Source organism: Grammomys surdaster, unplaced genomic scaffold (genome assembly GCF_004785775.1).
Source record: "Grammomys surdaster isolate TR1022 unplaced genomic scaffold, NIH_TR_1.0 126133, whole genome shotgun sequence".
NCBI classification, from domain to species: Eukaryota; Metazoa; Chordata; class Mammalia; order Rodentia; family Muridae; genus Grammomys; species Grammomys surdaster.
In genome coordinates this window covers 2745905-2763896 of record NW_021620941.1, presented here as the reverse complement: position 1 = coordinate 2763896, position 17992 = coordinate 2745905, and the positions used below count along the sequence as shown (strand labels likewise).

General features: G+C 49.4%; 1 protein-coding gene across 1 annotated transcript in view; it reads left to right on the top strand.

Annotated features, from left to right (window-relative positions):
• Window positions 1-13047, top strand: part of Ass1 (argininosuccinate synthase 1) — a 48265-nt gene extending 35218 nt beyond the window's left edge. Inside the window, exons 13-16 of the mRNA XM_028756869.1 lie at window positions 2465-2596; window positions 6982-7138; window positions 11293-11358; window positions 12750-13047. Coding sequence (XP_028612702.1) covers window positions 2465-2596; window positions 6982-7138; window positions 11293-11358; window positions 12750-12795 — 401 coding nt within the window. The 3' untranslated portion in view covers window positions 12796-13047. The remainder of the gene's footprint in view (window positions 1-2464; window positions 2597-6981; window positions 7139-11292; window positions 11359-12749) is intronic.
• Window positions 13048-17992: the final 4945 nt, after the last annotated feature.

The following is a 17992-nucleotide window of genomic DNA, read 5'->3' as shown; positions in this document are numbered from 1 at the left end:
AGAGAGAGAGAGAGAGAGAGAGAGAGAGAGAGAGAGAGAGAGAGAGACTGTGTGTATGTGTATCTATACATATATATGTATATACAGTTGTGTGTGTGAGATACAGTGTCTCTCATTGAATCTGGAGCTTGCTGGTTTGGTTAGACACACTAGTAATTGAACTCCAGGGCTCCTCCTGTTCCCCACCCAGCACTTGGGTTAGGGTTACAACAGCCAACTTTTCTGTGGGTGCTGGGGATCTGAACTCAGCTCTCCATGCTTACATAGCAGCTACTTTACATGGCATGGCATCCCAGCCCTGGGGTAGCTTTTACATGGACATGTTGCCTGAGCCCCTGCACCTAAGTGTGTTCTTATGTTCTGATGAGTGCCAACTCACCGGAGCAAGGCCCTGAGAGGCAACCTGGAGCCAAGACTGGGAACCCAGATGCTGGTCCTGTTTCCCCTGGCATGGTAGCATGGGCAAGTCACTACTTCCTAGACTCAGTTTTCCTGTCTGTACAATTGACTGTTGGCTCAGTTTAGAGACCTAATTGCTGAGGGGTGCCAAGGGTTGACAAAGGGACCTCCCTGTCACCCTCAGCAGGACCTGAACCATGGTTTCTACGTGCTAGGCTTCTGTCCGCATATATTGAGTATTAGGTTGGCCACCCCTTGGAGAATACAGATAGTTTTGGTCCTAAAAGATCTTTTCCTTTTGAGTTTCCTAGACCTTAAAGATCAAAAACCAGCCAGCTAGATGGCTCAGTGCACATAAGTGCTCACAACCTAAGTTCAGTTCCCAGGATGCACATGAAAGTAGAAGAAAAGTCAATTCTGGAAAGTCTGGTTTCTATACACACTCACATACATGTGTGCGCACACACATGCACACACAACAATAATCAAAATTAATTTAATTTTTTACAAAGCCAAATGGACACCAGTTTATACAGTGCTGGGCTGAAACCCAGGGCCAAGCCCTCAGGCAAACACTGCATAAGAGAGTCCCAGTCCCAGCTCTGGTTGTTGTCTGTGAAGTATGGTCTGGTTATGGAGCCCAGGTTAACCTTAAATACCTGTTCCTCTTTCCTCGGCCTCCTCAGTGCTTGGTAGACTGTGTGCTTCTTCCAGACTGGCTAGCATGCCACTGTTTCTGAGTCACACACAGGCCTGTTGTACAAGTGTCCTGTCTTCTGAGTTTTGGTTGGTTGATTGGATTTTTTGTTTGTCTCTCTGTGTGGCCTTGGTGGTCCAGACCAGGCTGGCCTCAAACTCAGAGATCCACCTGCCTCTGACTCCTGAGTGCTGGGATTAAAGGCGTGCGCCACCACTGCCCCATGGCTGTTTTTAAAGCTTTATTGTGGAAAGATTGTGGGGAGTTGCCAGGACAACTGAAAACCAGTCTCCTCAGCATCATGCAGCAGGCAGAAAGGAAGTTTTGGATCAAATTCTGGGGATGGCATTGCTCCTGCCCTTCCTACATAGCATAGTGGACACAGCTTTGCCCAAGGCCACACCAGAACAGGACCCAGCATCAGAACAGGGCCCAGCACCAGAACAGGGCCCAGCACCAGAACAAGCACAGTCCAAGCACAGTCCTGCCTCTTGGTGCCTCTGTGCCTCAGATGTAGCATGGTACTGCTGAGGGAACCTTCCTCTGGTAGACAGCTCAGCCAGGGCCACTCTGTACTTTCTGGGACCTTCTGGCCTAAGCAGGTTAGGTTGCAAATAGGCCAGCTAAGTGAGATGACCGGAAATTAGGCCGGCTAGCTGAGATGACCAGAAATAGGTTGGTTAGGTGAGATGACTGGAAAGGACTTGACCAAGTGCCTTTCTCCAGCCTGGGCTTTGCCCTCTGTGGCCAGCTAACTCACAAGACAGCCGGCCACATCCATCAGGGATCCAAGAGCCTGGATTCCGTCCCCTCTCTGTCCAGCCATTTTTCAGGGGCTCAGCTTCCCCATCTGTACAGTGGAGCCAGTACTCAAGCCCCAAGCAACTCTAGCAATCTCTGGAGAAATACAGCTGCCCACGCCATGTGTGTACTCGCATGTCCATGCATGTGTGTGCATGGCTGTCCCCCTCCCCTGACTCCCTGGTGGAAGGGAAGAAGGGATATTTGGGGCCCTGGGCTCTACCATAGTTGGTTTAATTACAGGTTTTCAACTGCAGGCCGGTGAGCATGCATTGGGGAGGGGGTGCACTGCTCAGAAACCCTGTCATTTTCCCGAGTCTGAGGGCCTCTTCAAAGGGGGGCATCCAGACATTTTCTCCACAAGCCGCAGAGTGGACTGTCGTGGCCCCAGCATGAACATAATGACAGACGCATTTTGCAGCAAGCTGGGAGTGAATGGGTCCGACTGGCTTGTCTCCTGTCAGACAAGTCATTATTTTTTTTTTTTTTGTCATTTGCTGACAGTTTGGGTTTCATGTGTTTCTTTTTTTTTTCTCTCTTTTTCCCCCTGCCTGGAAAAATGGCTAGGTATCTACGAGACCCCAGCAGGGACCATCCTCTACCACGCTCATTTAGACATAGAGGCCTTCACCATGGATCGGGAAGTACGCAAAATCAAGCAGGGCCTGGGCCTCAAATTCGCAGAGCTCGTATACACAGGTATGTACAAGTCTTGGCTGTCCCCGGTGCTCCACCCCCAGTCCCCCTAGGACTCAGACCTTTTCTTCTATGGAGCACACCTTCCTCCCGTCTAGCCCCACCTACATTGTCCTCTTCAGCACTCTGAAGTACACATGGAAGGATGTCAACACTGGACCAGAGGTGAGGGAGAGAGGAAGGGACAGTGGAGTGGCCTTTCTGTGAGTGGCAAGGGAGACATGCCAGCCTCCAGAGGTGTTCAGCCGTATCCATTACGGGTCAGAAAAGGACTACACATCCTTCCCAGTGTTAGCCAGGCTGGATCCTGCAGGTACCAGGTACCAGGCAAGATACAGAGCTTTAGACAACCTGCCTGGCTCCCACAAACCTCCCTGGTGGTCTAAGACTCCTTCTACAGATGAGGAAGCAGGCTGGGAGCAGGTTTAGGTGGAGGTGAGGCCTGGGTTGGGCCCTGTTAGTGTGTCCATAGGAGACACTGCCTACAAACCTCCAGTGTGGGATGCACAGAGAAACACACGAGTGCCCAGCACAGGTGGTCACACCTTCCAGACAAGCAGTGCTGCTCAGGGACTCAGACTCTAAATACAGTCTTCTTAGTGAGATCCAAGGGCCCTAAGCCACAGTCCCTGGTCAGGCCTGGCCTGATGCCCATTTTTCTGCCACTTGTGAGCTAAGAATCATTTTAAGCTTTTAGTTTTTTAAACTTTAAACTGGTGGGAAAGGAAACCAAACTTTCATGACATATGGAAATTATGTGAAATCCAACTCAGCCTTAATGTCCCTGTAGTGTCTTTAGTCCCTGTAGTCTGCGGTGGCAGAATTGATTCAGCAGACCAGAAGGCACACACAACCTACGACAGTGATAACAGATGCCTATGACCCCAGCACTCTTGATCCCTACAAGTTGAAGACAGTCCCAGCTACACAGTAAGACCCTGTCTTTAAAACGACCAAAGCAGGGCTGAGTGTGCTTTTGTACACCTGCGACCCAAACACACACAAGCATAGACACATGCACGTGCTTGTTCACACTCATTTATATTCTGATCTTGTCTATAATATTTGCACCTTCCTAGTTTGGTGGATTCTGTCAGGCAGCCTCTCAGAAAACAGGCTCGTGCCTACAGCCAACTGGGGCAGTTCTGTGGGCCGGAAGTCTGAGTGTCTGGGTAGATGTCAGTCGTCAGTCATAGCCGCCTGGCTGAGGCCTCTGGCCACACCTGTCCCCATCCCCATCCTCCCAGGCCTGCTGGAATCCATCCCAGCATTGGTTGGCACTCCTTCTCTCTGCCATTGTTCTCAGCGTTGAAGTGCAATCCCCCTCTCCAGGTACAGACAGGTGTTTAAATATCATTGCTTCCTACTGGCTCGGCGGGACTTCAGTGCTAAAAGGTAGATTCTGGTTACAAAGTGAGATTGACATTAAGACATGGCAGGGCGTAGGGGAGAGCAGAGAGCACCTGGCCTGAGTGCCCAAGAGGCATCCTGAGGGCTGAGCCTGGCAGAGGACAGAGAATGGGCTTCTGGGATCCCACAGTATCGATGTCTGCTGTCTTGCTGGTACTGGACTAGACACCTGATAGGCGTTACTTAACCTTAGCTGCACCCAGAGGTGGGGAAACTGAGGCCCAGGCAGACAAAGATACTTGATCAGAGGTTATTTGGCTAATAAATTACAAAGGTTGAATCTGAGACAGGCTGGCTTTAAAAGTCACTCCCACAGGACCTGGGAAGCTGTTAGCAAGGAATGACTCAGGGGCACCGTGACACGCACAGGAAGCCTTGGCTACAGGCACAGGGCCTGGGTTGAGTCCCTGCTCTGTCAGCCGGCAATGAGCCCTGCAAATCCCAAAATGAGGCTGAGCGATTAGGAGCTTTCAAAGGAAATAAAACCTTGGAGCAGAGAGAGGAACAAGGCAGGGAGCAAGACTTAGCCCAGGTCGTTATTGCTGGCATTAACTCTGCCTGAGTCCTGTGATAGCCAAGTGTCCACAGAGGTCAAAGCCAGCCCTCTGGCAGTCCAGAGTGGTGCCTGATTGGCTCCTTGCTGGAAGGAGACGGACGGCAGGCCCAGCTCAGCTGGAAGCGGCTGCTCCCTCTCCCTGCTTCTCTCAGCTGTCTCGTCTGAAGAGAGGAAATGGTCACTCCAAGGACCATGGCGTGGGTGCACTGTGCATCTGGACAGTCCCAGCAACCGCTAAACAACCAAGGCCTGGTGAGATTTCTAGTGTGGGTGCTGGGAGGCTTTGCCTCTGGTTGGCTTTATGGCCTTAGGTAAATCCGTTTCCTCCCTGGGCCTCCGTTTCTCCTCCTGTAAATCCCGAAGGTCCTAGGGCTAAGACGTGTTGGAGTCTCATCCCCTCCCACTGAGCACCCTGGTTCACAACCCCCGACTCTACCTCAGAGCTCCCCTAGCCTCTCAGTGGCCTCAGGGCACAAATGGGGAGACTGGGACACAGCTTCCAGGACCACTGTCCCTGTCTCTGTCTAGGTCTGCCTGGTCATCTGCCTCTATTCTTCCCCATTTCCTGATTTCTCTACTGCCCATACGGAGTTCGGTGAGACTCTCTTCCAGTTCAGCCTAGCAGGACTCCAGCTTCAGGACCCTGATGGAGCATTTTATTTATTAGCTGTAGCCCACCTAGTTAGCACAACCCCCACACAAACCTGTCCTCAACAGGAAAATGGGTATAGTGTATAACTCTAACAGACACTTGCTCCAATCAGAACAGACCCTATATGCTGGGCCTGGGCAAGGGGAGCTCTCTAGCTCAGCCCCAAGCCCCCACCCACTGCGTACCACAGGCCTGAACATGCAGGATCTCCCCTGTACCATGGGAGCAGGCTCGATGGCCCATCTCATACTGGGTCCACTGGGAAAAGAAACTTGAGCCAAAGACCCCTGTGGGCTAGAGAACCAGATCCCAAGATAAAGCCAGGACCAGTGGTTCCTGTGCTGACCTCTGCCCTTCATATCAACAGCTCCATCTCCGCTGCCTTCCAGCCTGGGAGCATAATGGACTAGTTATCCCAACTGAGAAAATCAAAGAGCAGGCAGGACACAGGGACTCGGGGGAAGGGTGACTGACGTCCCTCCCAAAGAATCCAATGGTGTTTTAAAGTCCTTGGTTTAGAAGTAGTCCATCACACCTGACTTCTGCCCTGGTCCTTCTGTGTGACTTCGTACAGGTTCTTTCCTTCTCTGGGCCTTTCTCACAGTTTACAGTGAGGGGCTGTCAGAGGTCAGACTGTTTGAACAGCAGAGTTAAGTGCTAACTGAATCTACACATCCCTGCAGAGCAGCTAAGTAATCATATCTTTCTGTACACACACACACACACACACACACACACACACACACACACACACACACCAGATTGAGTCCACCTCTTCTTTCACCGGGCCTCTAACAGTGGCTGGGCCCTGCTAACCTACCCTTTTATCAGGGTATGAGATCACAGGCCATCTGGCCCTCCAGCTGCCCAGGTGGGCTCACCTTCCTGGCTCTTTCAAAACCCTTGTGCCTGGACTGCCCCTCCCCCAACCCTGACCATGGCCACCTGCTGTCCCTTGGTACTGGGACCTCTGCTCTCTCCTAAAGGAATGGCTGTCCATTCAAGGATGTTGAGGGAGGAAGTGTGTTTCCCAGGCACCTTCAGTCCCGTGTGCAAATAAAGGATGCTCTGGTCATATAGAGGAAAGCACCTATTATGACAGGAGATAGTCATTGCCCCTCAGCTCCCACTCACAGACTGGGTCAGCTTGGACAAACTGCTTGCTCTGACGAGCCTGCTCTTCCTCCTCCATTGGAGTACAGGGTCACGGGACAGAGAGAGTAGGTCAGGACCTACCCAGGGCACCATTCAAAGCAGTCCCGCATACCCAGTGCTTGTTGGGTGCAAGGGCTTCCTTCACTCAGTACTGCTGTGTTATTTTGCAGGAAGGGAAACAGCTGAAGACACCAGAGCCCCAGAGCTGGTCTGACCATAAATCAGGCTGGCCTTCCTGGGTACCCTCATTGCTTAGCCCCATGGCACATGCCACTGAGCCCTACCCAAGGTCTCCTATCTTCCTTAGCAGATTGGAGCCCTCCCGGCTCAGGGTCACAGTCTTTCCCAAACTTCTGTGTATGCCTGTGCATGAAGCGGGGGTATGCCTTCCTTCTGATCTTTATGCCCTTGGGGACAAGGAGGTCATTTCTTGCAAGATGATTGGATGGGGACATGAGTGGGTTTCTCAACTCATTAACAATGACACATCATGCCGGTACTCGTGAGTGAGTAAGGCAGACCCAAGCCTATCAGAGGGTAAGGCCCCTATATCTGCATCCTTCCTGTGCCCTGGCCTGAGGCCATCCACAACACCTTCATTCTTCCTTCCTGCAGGTTTCTGGCACAGCCCTGAATGTGAATTTGTCCGCCACTGCATCGAGAAGTCCCAGGAGCGGGTGGAAGGGAAGGTGCAGGTGTCTGTCTTCAAAGGCCAGGTGTACATCCTCGGCCGGGAGTCTCCACTCTCACTATACAATGAAGAGCTGGTGAGGTAGGTTCCCCATGCCTCAGCCCATCTGGGTTTGTCTGAGCAACTTCCCCAGCACATGTTTGCTAATCTCATGTCAAGCTCTTCGTGAGATACCAGTGAGATGGTTATGATGGACATATCTGTAATGTCATAGAACCTACAGCCCAGGTGGGAAGAAAAGTGTTGATCAAATGATAGCTGTGAGCTAGGCATTGTGGCTAGGAGTGTTTGCCTAGTGTACAAGAAGCCCGAGTTCCAGCTCCAGCACTGCATAAACCAGGGGTACTGGAGCACATCACCATAGCTCTCTGTCAGTAGCAACAGGAAGGTCAGAAGTTCAGTGTCATTTTCTGATGCAAAGTAATGCTTTGAGCCACATGAGACTGTCCCAAAAAAATCAAAACAACAAAAGAAAGGAAGCAAGCAAGCTGAAATGTGGATTAGGAAAAATGGCAGAATTGGAAATGGATAGTCTGGCTGGGTATAAAATTTAGGCTGTGGATCAGCTTCCTTAACAGGAGTTGCTTGGAGGATGTGTATTCCAGGGGCAGCACCTCTGAATCAGACATACAAGGAAAGATACCAGGGAGGAAGGAAACTAAGAAGTCAGGTTGTAGAGACTGAGCCAAATTGTAAGAAGGGCAGGATCAGATGTTCAGGTCCTTATGGCTGCTCTTAAGAATGGTTTTCATGGAGTGCACAGAGGCAAGAGCGTTCACTGGCAGGGGTGGTCATAAGGTTGCCAGCGAGCAATGCTGGCAGTCTGGACTGGGTTGGTGATCCCTGAAAACCAGATTGAGTGAGCCTATCTTTAGGAGTGCAGCGGATATGAAGGGGATGTCAGTGTGCAGGAACACGCTGGGGATGAGTGGAGCATGGCTGTGTTTCCTGTTGGTGGGCTTATAGAACCCAAGGCTTTACATTCACTAGGCAAATGCTCTGCCACAGACCTACACCCCAGCTGTAAGGAAATGAGAGTTGGGGAGTCTCAGATGTAAGTGTAGGCACCTCTGGGACAGCCCAGAACCATTCTGTTTGCTTTTAGGCAATGAGTACAGAATGAGGTGACATTGGAGGGCCTCAAGCTTCTTCTCTGAAGCTGTGGACAGAAGAGGCCACTGGGGTGGAGGGAGAGAACCAGGGAACCCAAATGGAGCCTCCAGGAGCTTCCTTCTGGAAAGACCAAGCAGAGGGTGTCTGACAGCAGGGGAACCTGTGACAGACAGGGAGCCACCTAAGCTGGTACTGCCTAAACCATCCTCCATGTCCGTGCCCAGTGTTTGTCTTGACATGGGAGACATGGGAGACATGGGAGACATGGGAGACATGGGAGACATGGGAGACATGGGAGACATGGGAGACATGGGCTTTGCTTATGACTGAGGGCAGCCTGCCCTGAGAAAGCCAGCTGGGTGCCACTTGGCCAAACTGTGTGTAGGAACAAACCCACAGGAACAGGCAGCACTACCCAGAAGTACCCGAGGAGGACCCCAGCCCCAGCAGGCTCAGGCTGAGGTCTGCCTGCCCTCCCAGGGATGAGTCAGAATTAAAGAACGAGTTTTGTTTGGCATTCAATATTATTTCTCTCCTTCCCTTCTCCCAGCCGCGTTGAGTTGCTTCCCCCCCCCCCCACTTCAATCTTTCTAAACACTTTATAAGCCATAAATATAACCGAATCAGTTTAGATCAGTCGGGGTAAATGTCAAATTATCTTCTCTCTTTCTCTCTCTGGCTCTTTCTCCCCTCCCCCTCCAAATGAACAGCCTCTAATAATCTGCCCAACCCTTCATTAAACCTTACAGTCTCACTCGGGGAGACTAAATGAATAAAGTAAAAGGGAAAGGGGGAAGACGGAGAAAAAAGCAGAGGCACTTATTCTCACTGTGTCTCCGACCATTTCCCTTTTCTTTTTGATTTCTACATCGCTGACTTGAAAGCCCTTGAGTGACAGCGTCACAGGGACCAGCGAGGAAGCCGCGAGAGGTAGCGGAGCTGGAAATGCCGGGCGCAGTAGGTAGAAAGTAATGTAATTATAGAGCAGGTCAGAGCCACTCGAATGAGCAAAAATAAAAGCATCGAGGTTTTTCTGTAGACCGTCAGAGGAGGTAAAAAAAAAAATCATTGTAAACTCTGTTTCCACACTCCAACCCCCCTGACACAAACCAAAGCACTATTTGAAAAAGAGGTTTTCCGTTCTCAAACAAGCTCCTCTTGGGACTCTGGGCAGCCTCACAGGGCAGGGCTGTCCTTGGTGGGCTGTCTTTGAGGGGCTCCTGGAACTGTTTGTCCAGGTTGTCTTGCAAACGGGCGGAGGAGGGTTTGTTGCTTTGTTTGTTTTTGAGATGAGGGCTCTTATAGCCCCAGTCCTCGTAGATGCAATGTGATGATGACCTTGAACCCCTCCTGTACCTCAGCCTCCAAAGCGCTAGGATTATGGCATGGAGTTTGTTTTGACTTGGAAGGCAGAAGGAAAAGAGGACCCTGTGGTCCAGGTGAGGGATGGGCTCAGCCGACAGTCTGCTCTCAGAACTGAGTACGGGGGTGCTCATAAAGGTGGGGGCTTTGGAAAGAGGCAAGGCTGGGTTTCCAAAGCTTGCTAGCCAGAAGGTAAGGAGCAAGTGATGTTGAGCCTCGCATGTTCCCTGCACTCACAAATGCACCCACCCAAGCACGGTTTGAATATTATTACACAAGTTGGTACTCTAGTCTAGACCAGCCTTTCCTAACTATGTAGGCACAATAGAGGACACCCAGTACACGTGTCTTTTCCCCCAGAGGGAGCATATTGGTCAGTGGTCAGATCCTGGTGTTGTCAGGACCCAAACCCCAAAGGAAATTCTGGAGAAAGAGAGAAAAAACCAGTAGACCAGTCATGGAGGGCTTAGCATGGAGTGACTTCAGGACTGGAACAGCATCAAGGTCCAGGCCTTGTGGGACAAGTGCAGAGACTCCGTGCGTTTCAGGGGAAACTGAGGGTAGAGAGTCAGAGTTTTACCATACAGCCCAGGCTAGCTTTCTCCTCTCCGGCCTGGTGCCAGGGCTATAGGTTACTGTAACCACTGCTGGTACCATGTGTTTTAGGAAAGGGGTCACAGTTGAGTTGGAGGAGTGGGTTCATTGCCCAGGGTCACCGAAAGAGGGGGTAGATGTCCCAGAGAACCAGAGGTGTGGCCTTAGTCACATAGTGGCAAGTTCTTCTCAGCTGATTCTCAGTCTTACCTCTTCAAGAGAGAGCTCCTGAGGGGACAGGCCACCTCCTTGTCCTCGAGAACCTTGAGACTGCTTTGTGCCAGATTAAAGACGAGGGGCTGATTAAGAGCTGGAAGTCAGGTGTGACTGAGACTGCAGGGCCACAAGTGCCAAACATTGAAGTGGTGGGCAACAGTGCTGTTTGCATGTGCAGCATGCAATGCTCTTAATCTCGATTCCTCTGTTCCCGCCCTCCCAGCTGGCCCAAGAGTGCCCAGCAAATGCCGGAATGAATGACAGTTGGATGTCAGTCACAGCAAGTGCTTGCCATGTGCAAGCCCTGTGACCTCATGTGAGCCCTTGACAATGATGACAGCTACTGATACTCACATTCCTAAGGCTCATGCTCAGACCTGGGAACCTGCACACTTCCTTAGACTCTCTGAGATAGATGACAGACCAGGGTGGCTGCCGGGGTGGGTAGCTGTGGGAGATGAGCTGGAAGGTAGAAACTGCAGAGGGGGCAGCTGTACGGAAGCCAGCCGCAGGTGACAGATGCTGTCAGAATGCTCTGACCATGGGGTGTCTGGGTCTCAGTTCCATAAGGTCTGCATAGTTGGACAAACCAGGGTAAAGGTGACTGTGGGACACCATGTTGTAAATACCTGCCAGCCTCCCTCAACTCCAGAGAGCCCATAAGCTGCTCCAGATGTAAATATTAGATGACATGTGTCATTTCAGGCCCTGGCTCTGTGGAGGACCACAGTTTACAAATGGCAGGAAGAATTCCAGAGTTAGTGGAGCTGGGACCCAACCTGGCACCTCTAGCTGCCTCCTGAGACTTATACTCAGGAGAGAGGCTTCTGGAGGCTACCTTGCCATCACCTGCCAGCATGGTGCCTGGCCCCGTACAGGGCTCCCAGAATTAGACTGAGTAGAGAAGAAGCAGGGTGGCCTGGCCTTACTAAGCTCTGCTTTTCCTGCAGCATGAACGTGCAGGGCGACTATGAGCCGATTGACGCTACCGGCTTCATCAATATCAACTCGCTCAGGTGAGAGAGAAACTCTGGGTCATGCCGATCGCCAGAGGCCTCAGCTGTGGAAAGCAGGTCCTGGTGTGATGCTGACCCTTCACACACCACGATGTTCCTGACCACCCACCTGTAGTTCCTCAGCACCCAGTCAGCTCCTGTTCTCAGCGAGGCCTGATAGCCACCAGAATCTGAGGGACCTGGACACTTGATTCCCTGGATCCTGGCCTAGGCTCTAACAACCGCCCTAACAATCGCCACAAAGACATGGGGTTTCTTGACTGGAAAGGCGAGTTGAGGAAATGCCCTGAGGGGCAATAGAATCTTTATGCTGCACTGTTTCAGAGCTGGGGGGTCAGGTGGCAAGTCACTGAGGCCTGGGGCTCATCATATACAATACCTGAACTTGCTCAGATCTGGGGGACTCAGACCCCTTTTCAATCTCCAGGAGGTTCAAGGGAGGGTAAGAGGTGCCCCCAACTCCCCAGTGATTCCCATAGGAGCCAATGGGAATAAAGCTAACAGCTAAAGGTGTCCAGGGCTGATACATTCAAAGACACAAGCAAGGTCATTATTACAGCAGCTGCCATGGCCAGCCTGAGCCTGAGCTTTCTTCTAGTTCATTTTCATTCTTTAAAACTTTTATCACACTTATGTATATGGTTTTTGTTTTCTTAATTTTCTTAATATGGAAGTCAGAGGACATTTTTGAAGGTCACTTCTTACCTTCTACCATGTAGGCCCCAGGGATCAAACTAAGTCCTTCAGGATTGGCAGCAAACACCTTTACCCACTGAGCCATCTTGCCAGCCCCGAGTTTGCTTTAATTCTTAGAGAGATTTGAGAATTCCCCAAACATAGGCCCAGAATGGTTAAGAAACTTGCCTGGAGTCAGTGAGAGAGGAGTCATGATTCTGAGCTGGGAAGACCAACTCTGGGTTTTTCATTGACAACTCCAGATTCATGGGGCCTGTGTCGGGAAGATAAAGATGGCTTCTCTGTCTGGCAGTGTTCCTTGGGTCCCCTAGAGCCACCCCAGGTCTGTAGAGACCTCTCTACAGCCAGAGCTCCCAGGCCCCTCCACCTCCTGCTTGTCTGTGGTTTATAACCCCATAAGCCTTTTGAAATGGCCCGGAACATAATGGGCTCTTCATTTCTCCTATTGCCTGTTAAATGCTTTATCTTCAACAATGACAAACAATGTTTTCTTCTCTGATAAATTAATTACATTCTCCTGATTGGAGGAGCCAGGGTAGGCTAGGGCAGGAGAGGGGACCGAAGAAAAAGACAACTTCACATACATCTTAACAAACAGCTGCCCCCACCACCCCCATCCTGCCTGAATTAATTGAACGGAGCGCATGTTGTTATTGTGAAATTACATTTTTCTTTGTTTTCCATCTGGTTTACAGGCTGAAGGAGTACCATCGCCTTCAGAGCAAGGTCACTGCCAAATAGACCCTGACAAAGAGGAACGGGCTCCCCACTCTGCAGCTCTCCCAGGCTTCAGCATTAATTGTTGTGATAAATTTGTAATTGTAGCTTGTTCTCTACCACCTGACTGGGGCTGCTGTGCCCCCCCAACCCCCGCAGGCTTTGTTCCCTGGTCCCCTATAGCCTACAAAAGTGGTCATCGAAGGGAAGGGGAGGGTGGCGGGCAGCTGCAGAAAGCGTAAAATGACAATTAAAAGAAGTTACATTAGTCTTTTATTTGTCTCTGCGTGTGTGCCTGTGTGCTCATGCCTAGCCCGACCTTTGTGTTTTCCTTTAAACAGTGTATCATACCTCATGTACATATGTACATACATATGTATAAATATTATAGATGTGCACATGTATATTATACATGTTTGTATATGTTATGTAAACAAGTATGATATATACATATAAATATGTATACATAAAAATACATATAGATATAATGGGGTACACATGTATATTATATATGGTATATATATTATATACCATATATAATCTATACAGATAAATATAATGGGATACACATGAATATTATATATCATATATATAATCGGAGGGGGGTGTCCATGAGTACAGGTGTCCACAGAACCCTGAAGCATTGGATTTTCTGGTGCTGGCAATACAAGCCATTATGAAGCCATCAGATGCGGGTACTGAGAACCAAACTCGATCCTTTGCAAGAGCAGCAAACACTCTTAAGCTCTTAATGGGTGACCTGTCTCTACAAACACCCCTAGCTCCTTTATTTTCTAAGTGTGGTAGAAGTTCATCTTTGTCAGAGAACCTGCTTATCTATGTGGCGGGGGAGTGGGTCCCCCTTCTCCTCCAGCAAAAGCCAGGAACCTAGGAATGCTCTCTTGTGGTTGTTCTTCAGTTGATATATTTGAGAACATATCACCACCCCTTCACTTGAAATTCCTGTTTATAGTGACAACACCACATGAGATGTCCTCAGAACAGTTGAATGGCTTTAGAGAAAATCTAAAGCCAGAGACACCTGGAAAAAGGGGAAAGGGCCGAATTTACTGGTGTTTTGTGGAGCCCAGTCTGCAGTTCTCTAGAGAGTGAACCCACAAACCACGTCTCCAAGTGGCTGCACACCTGACCTGGATCTTATCCCCAGGAGTTACCCTGAGCACCTGATCAGAAGTGAAGAGAAGTCATCTTAGGTACCCTGGGGTGCCACAGAGTGTAGGGAGAGAGGGGCCTGGGGAGATGAGCCAGTCTATAAAGTCCTTGTCCCCCACCCCAGCACCTGGGAGGCAGAGACAGGAGGATCCATGGGGCTTGCTGTAAGGAACTTCCTGCACCAGATTGTTAGTCACCCCTGTATCTCCTCATCTTGGAGAGGGAGTTTTCGCTTGCTTTTAAAGTTTACATTTGTTTATCGTGAGGGGATATACTCATGTCGAAGTTGCATGTCGAGGTCAGAAAGCAACTTACAGCAGGAGTCAGTCAGACTCAGCCCTTCTGCCTTTATCTGTTGAGCCATCTCATCAGCCCCCAAAGCAGCTTCGCTGGAAAGACCAAGACATCAGCTGCTCTGGGCCCAGCCTGACCTGCATCTTAGGAATCTCCTCCACACTGCCGCCTCTCTCCACTAGGGTTCCTTTCAAACTTCTTTGGGTGCAAATGCCCACGTTAATGTGAATGGTCTCATCAACCATGATGCATCACTCTTGCCAACACCCGGGTCGGAGTGGTGGTACATGCCTGCAATCACCAGGAGCGGGCAGATCACCCAGCACGATCTCACATTACCACATGGAATCATGAGCTACGTATTCTGTTTTCTACCTCGCGGCAAGGAGAGAGAATGACTTGCCAAAGACTACTCGGCTAAGGAGCAGAGACTGCTGACTCCTGTACCTTGTGTGTTTATCCGACACTTTACCCATTGCTCACTCACAAAAGCTACTGAGATTTCCTCTGTTCCTTTTTCATTCACATTTGTTCTATTTTTATAATGATTTTTTGGTAGTTATTTAGTTAAAAGATAAATACATTCCTAGGGTCCCCGGGGACTGAATTCAGGATCTCCTATATACTCAGCTACATACCTAGCCCCACCCAATACCACACACGCATACACACATGCACACACCCACACACTGTGCATATACAGACAAGCAGGTCCACACACTTACATAAAAACAACCTAATTAATTAAAAAAAAATCTGACCTTCCAAACTAAACATGGTGGCACGAATCTGTAATACCAGCACTTGGGAGGCACTCTCAAATTCCAGACCAGCCTAGGCTACTTTGTAGTTCAAGGAAAGCCTGCATCACAAAGCAAACACTATTAAACCACCTTTGTATTTTTGTTAAAAATCAATCAGCAGCCAGGAGTGATGGCGTACACCTTTAGTCCCAACATGTGAGAGGTAGCAGATGCAGACAGATCTCTAAGTTTGAGGCCAGCATGAGACAGATTGAGTTCCAGAACAACCAGGCTCCACAGAGAAAATCTGTCTGGAAAATAAACAAAACAAAAATATTAATCAATACTCTGGCCATGGGTCCATTTTTGGATTCTAATTTTCTCCACTGATTTATATGGCTATCCTTGACAAAAGCACTCTGTTTATTGTAGTTTTGTGGTAAATCCTGAAGTTAGGTAGCATACAGCTTCAACCTTAATCTTTTTTTTTTTAATGAGTACACTGTAGCTGTCTTCAGACACACCAGAAGAGGGCGTCAGATTCCATTACAGAAGGCTGTGAGCCACCATGTGGTTGCTGGGAATTGAACTCAGGACCTCTGGAAGAGCAGTCAGTGCTCTTACCGCTGAGCCATCCCTCCAGCCCTTCAACCTCATTCTTTCCTGTCAATTTTTTTTATTATTCCAGATTCTTACCCTGTCCATATAAATGTTAAAAACCACACTGCCAAGTTCTTCAAAATCTATAGTAGGATTTTGGTTGGCATTGGACATTGCAGCCACACAATGGTTCAGTTTGAGGACAGTCGCCATCTTTGTACATTTCCCACTCTGGGATTATGGTACACTTCATCATTTAGAGACTTTTTAAAAATTCTTTTTAACTTCATAATTTGCAGAGTGCAAATCTCACATATCTTCTGTTAAATTGGTTGCCTCTAATTTCATTTTATTTTTAAAGATTTACCTTTTTATTTTCAATTATATGTGCATGTGTGTGTGCGTGTGCAACCATGTGCATGCGTGTGTGTGCATTCGTGTGAGTATGTGTGCACATGGAGAAGCCAAACCACCTGGAGCTGGCTTCCCAGGCCACCAGATAAGAACTAAACCTGAGACATATGTGCATGTTTCATATGCACATAAACCTGGGTCCTCTTCTAGAGAAGGACGTGCTCTTAGCTACTGATCACCTCTCCAGTCCCTAATTTTAATTCATTTGTTAATTTATTTTTGAGTCAGGTTCTCACTATGTAGGCCTGACTGGCCTCAGACTCTCAGTTATGCCCCTGCCTTGGCCTCTTGGTTGCTGAAACTGAAGCACTACCACCTCTGGCTTTGTTTGTTTGTTTTTCAAGACAGGGTTTCTCTGTGTAGCCCTGGCTGTCCTGGAACCTACTCTGTAGACCAGGCTGGCCTCAAACTCCCACAAAGAGACCTGCCCACCTGCTCCGGAGTGCTGGGATTAAAGGTGTGTACCACAACCACTAAGTTCATTTTTTTTTTTTTCTGAAAGAAATGAGAGTCAGAAAGATAAAGCATTGGCTGAAGGTCACACCAAAAGAGCAGGCAGTCACATGAAAAGGAGATCACACAGGAAGAGGAGGAGTCACACAGACCTTCTGGACCTGTGTCTGGGCTTCTATGTCCAAGCCAATAATCAGATTATGCCTCCAGCCCCAGCTACCCTGGAAATCACCAAACATCCCTATGGCAACCAGAAAACTGTAAAAAAAAGTTTTGTTCAGGTCCAGCATGTATTTACCTGTATGTGCCTAACATGTGCAAACATGTACACAAGCACACACTTACACATGCATAACACACATGTAAATATATGTGCACATAAGCACACACACATGTGTAACATATGTACATATATTCACATGCTCAGTATGCATAGGACTTGGGACAGCTGATGGACTCTGTACCCAGGACCTTTCCAAAGTCCCCGTGGGCTCCCTGGTGCCATGGACTGTTTTTGAAACCAACTGATTAAAGACAGAGACTAAAAGAAAGATGCTCCCCTCCTTTCAGAAAAGTGGAGAGGCACAGGGGGCAGGTGGGGCAATGGGCAGGGCCCAATATCCCCTTATCAGACACAGGCTTCAGGGTTCGAAGAAGGGAGGAAGGAAGAAGGGAATCTGCCCACTTCTGCTCTCCTCAATTGGACTAGAAAATGAATTTGAGTGGTGACTCTCGCATGTCCAACCCTGTGCTGCAATGAGGCAGGAAAGCAAGGAGAGGCAGACACCCCTGTCCTCAAGAGCCTATTTGTTCCGAGGATGGCCTCCCAGAGCATCCTGTCCTCGGGGTCAGTGCCTGCATACTGAATGGAAGTCATGTAACTAACACCAGGAGCCGCTAGCCCCAGGCTGGCCTGGGGGGAGGATGGGGAGGACACTCTAAAGGATAAAACCCCCACCCCACCTCCACCACACAAGTAGCCGCACTGACCGTGGCCTCCCACTGCAGACCTGAGCATCCACTCTCACCAAAGGCCCACCCTGACCTCCCTCCTAAAATGAGGGTGCACTCGGAGGGCTGAGCCCTGGCTGTTCCCTACAGCATCACCTAGCACATTCTAGGTTCCTACCCCGCACTGCACAAGCAGGAATACTGGTGTACATCTCTGACTTCAGCAGAGGGAAGGTGGAGATGGGGGATCAGGAGTTTAAAGCCATGTTGATTGCACAGCAAGTTTGAAGCCAGCCTGGGACTGAAAAAAGAGGGAAGGAGAGAGGCAGAAGGGGGGAAGGATGGGAGAAAGAAAGGGGGAGGGAGAGAGGAAGAAAAGGAAGGAAGGAAGGAAGGAAGGAAGGAAGGAAGGAAGGAAGGAAGGAAGGAAGAAAAGGAGGAAGGAAGGCGAGAGAGGAAAGAAAGAGGGAAAGAGAGAAAGGACAGGACATAAGAGAAAGGACAGGACATAAGAGACAGGAGGGAACAATCGAACAGAAGCAAGAGAGAAGGAAGAAAGAAGAGAGAGAGAGAGAGAGAGAGAGAGAGAGAGA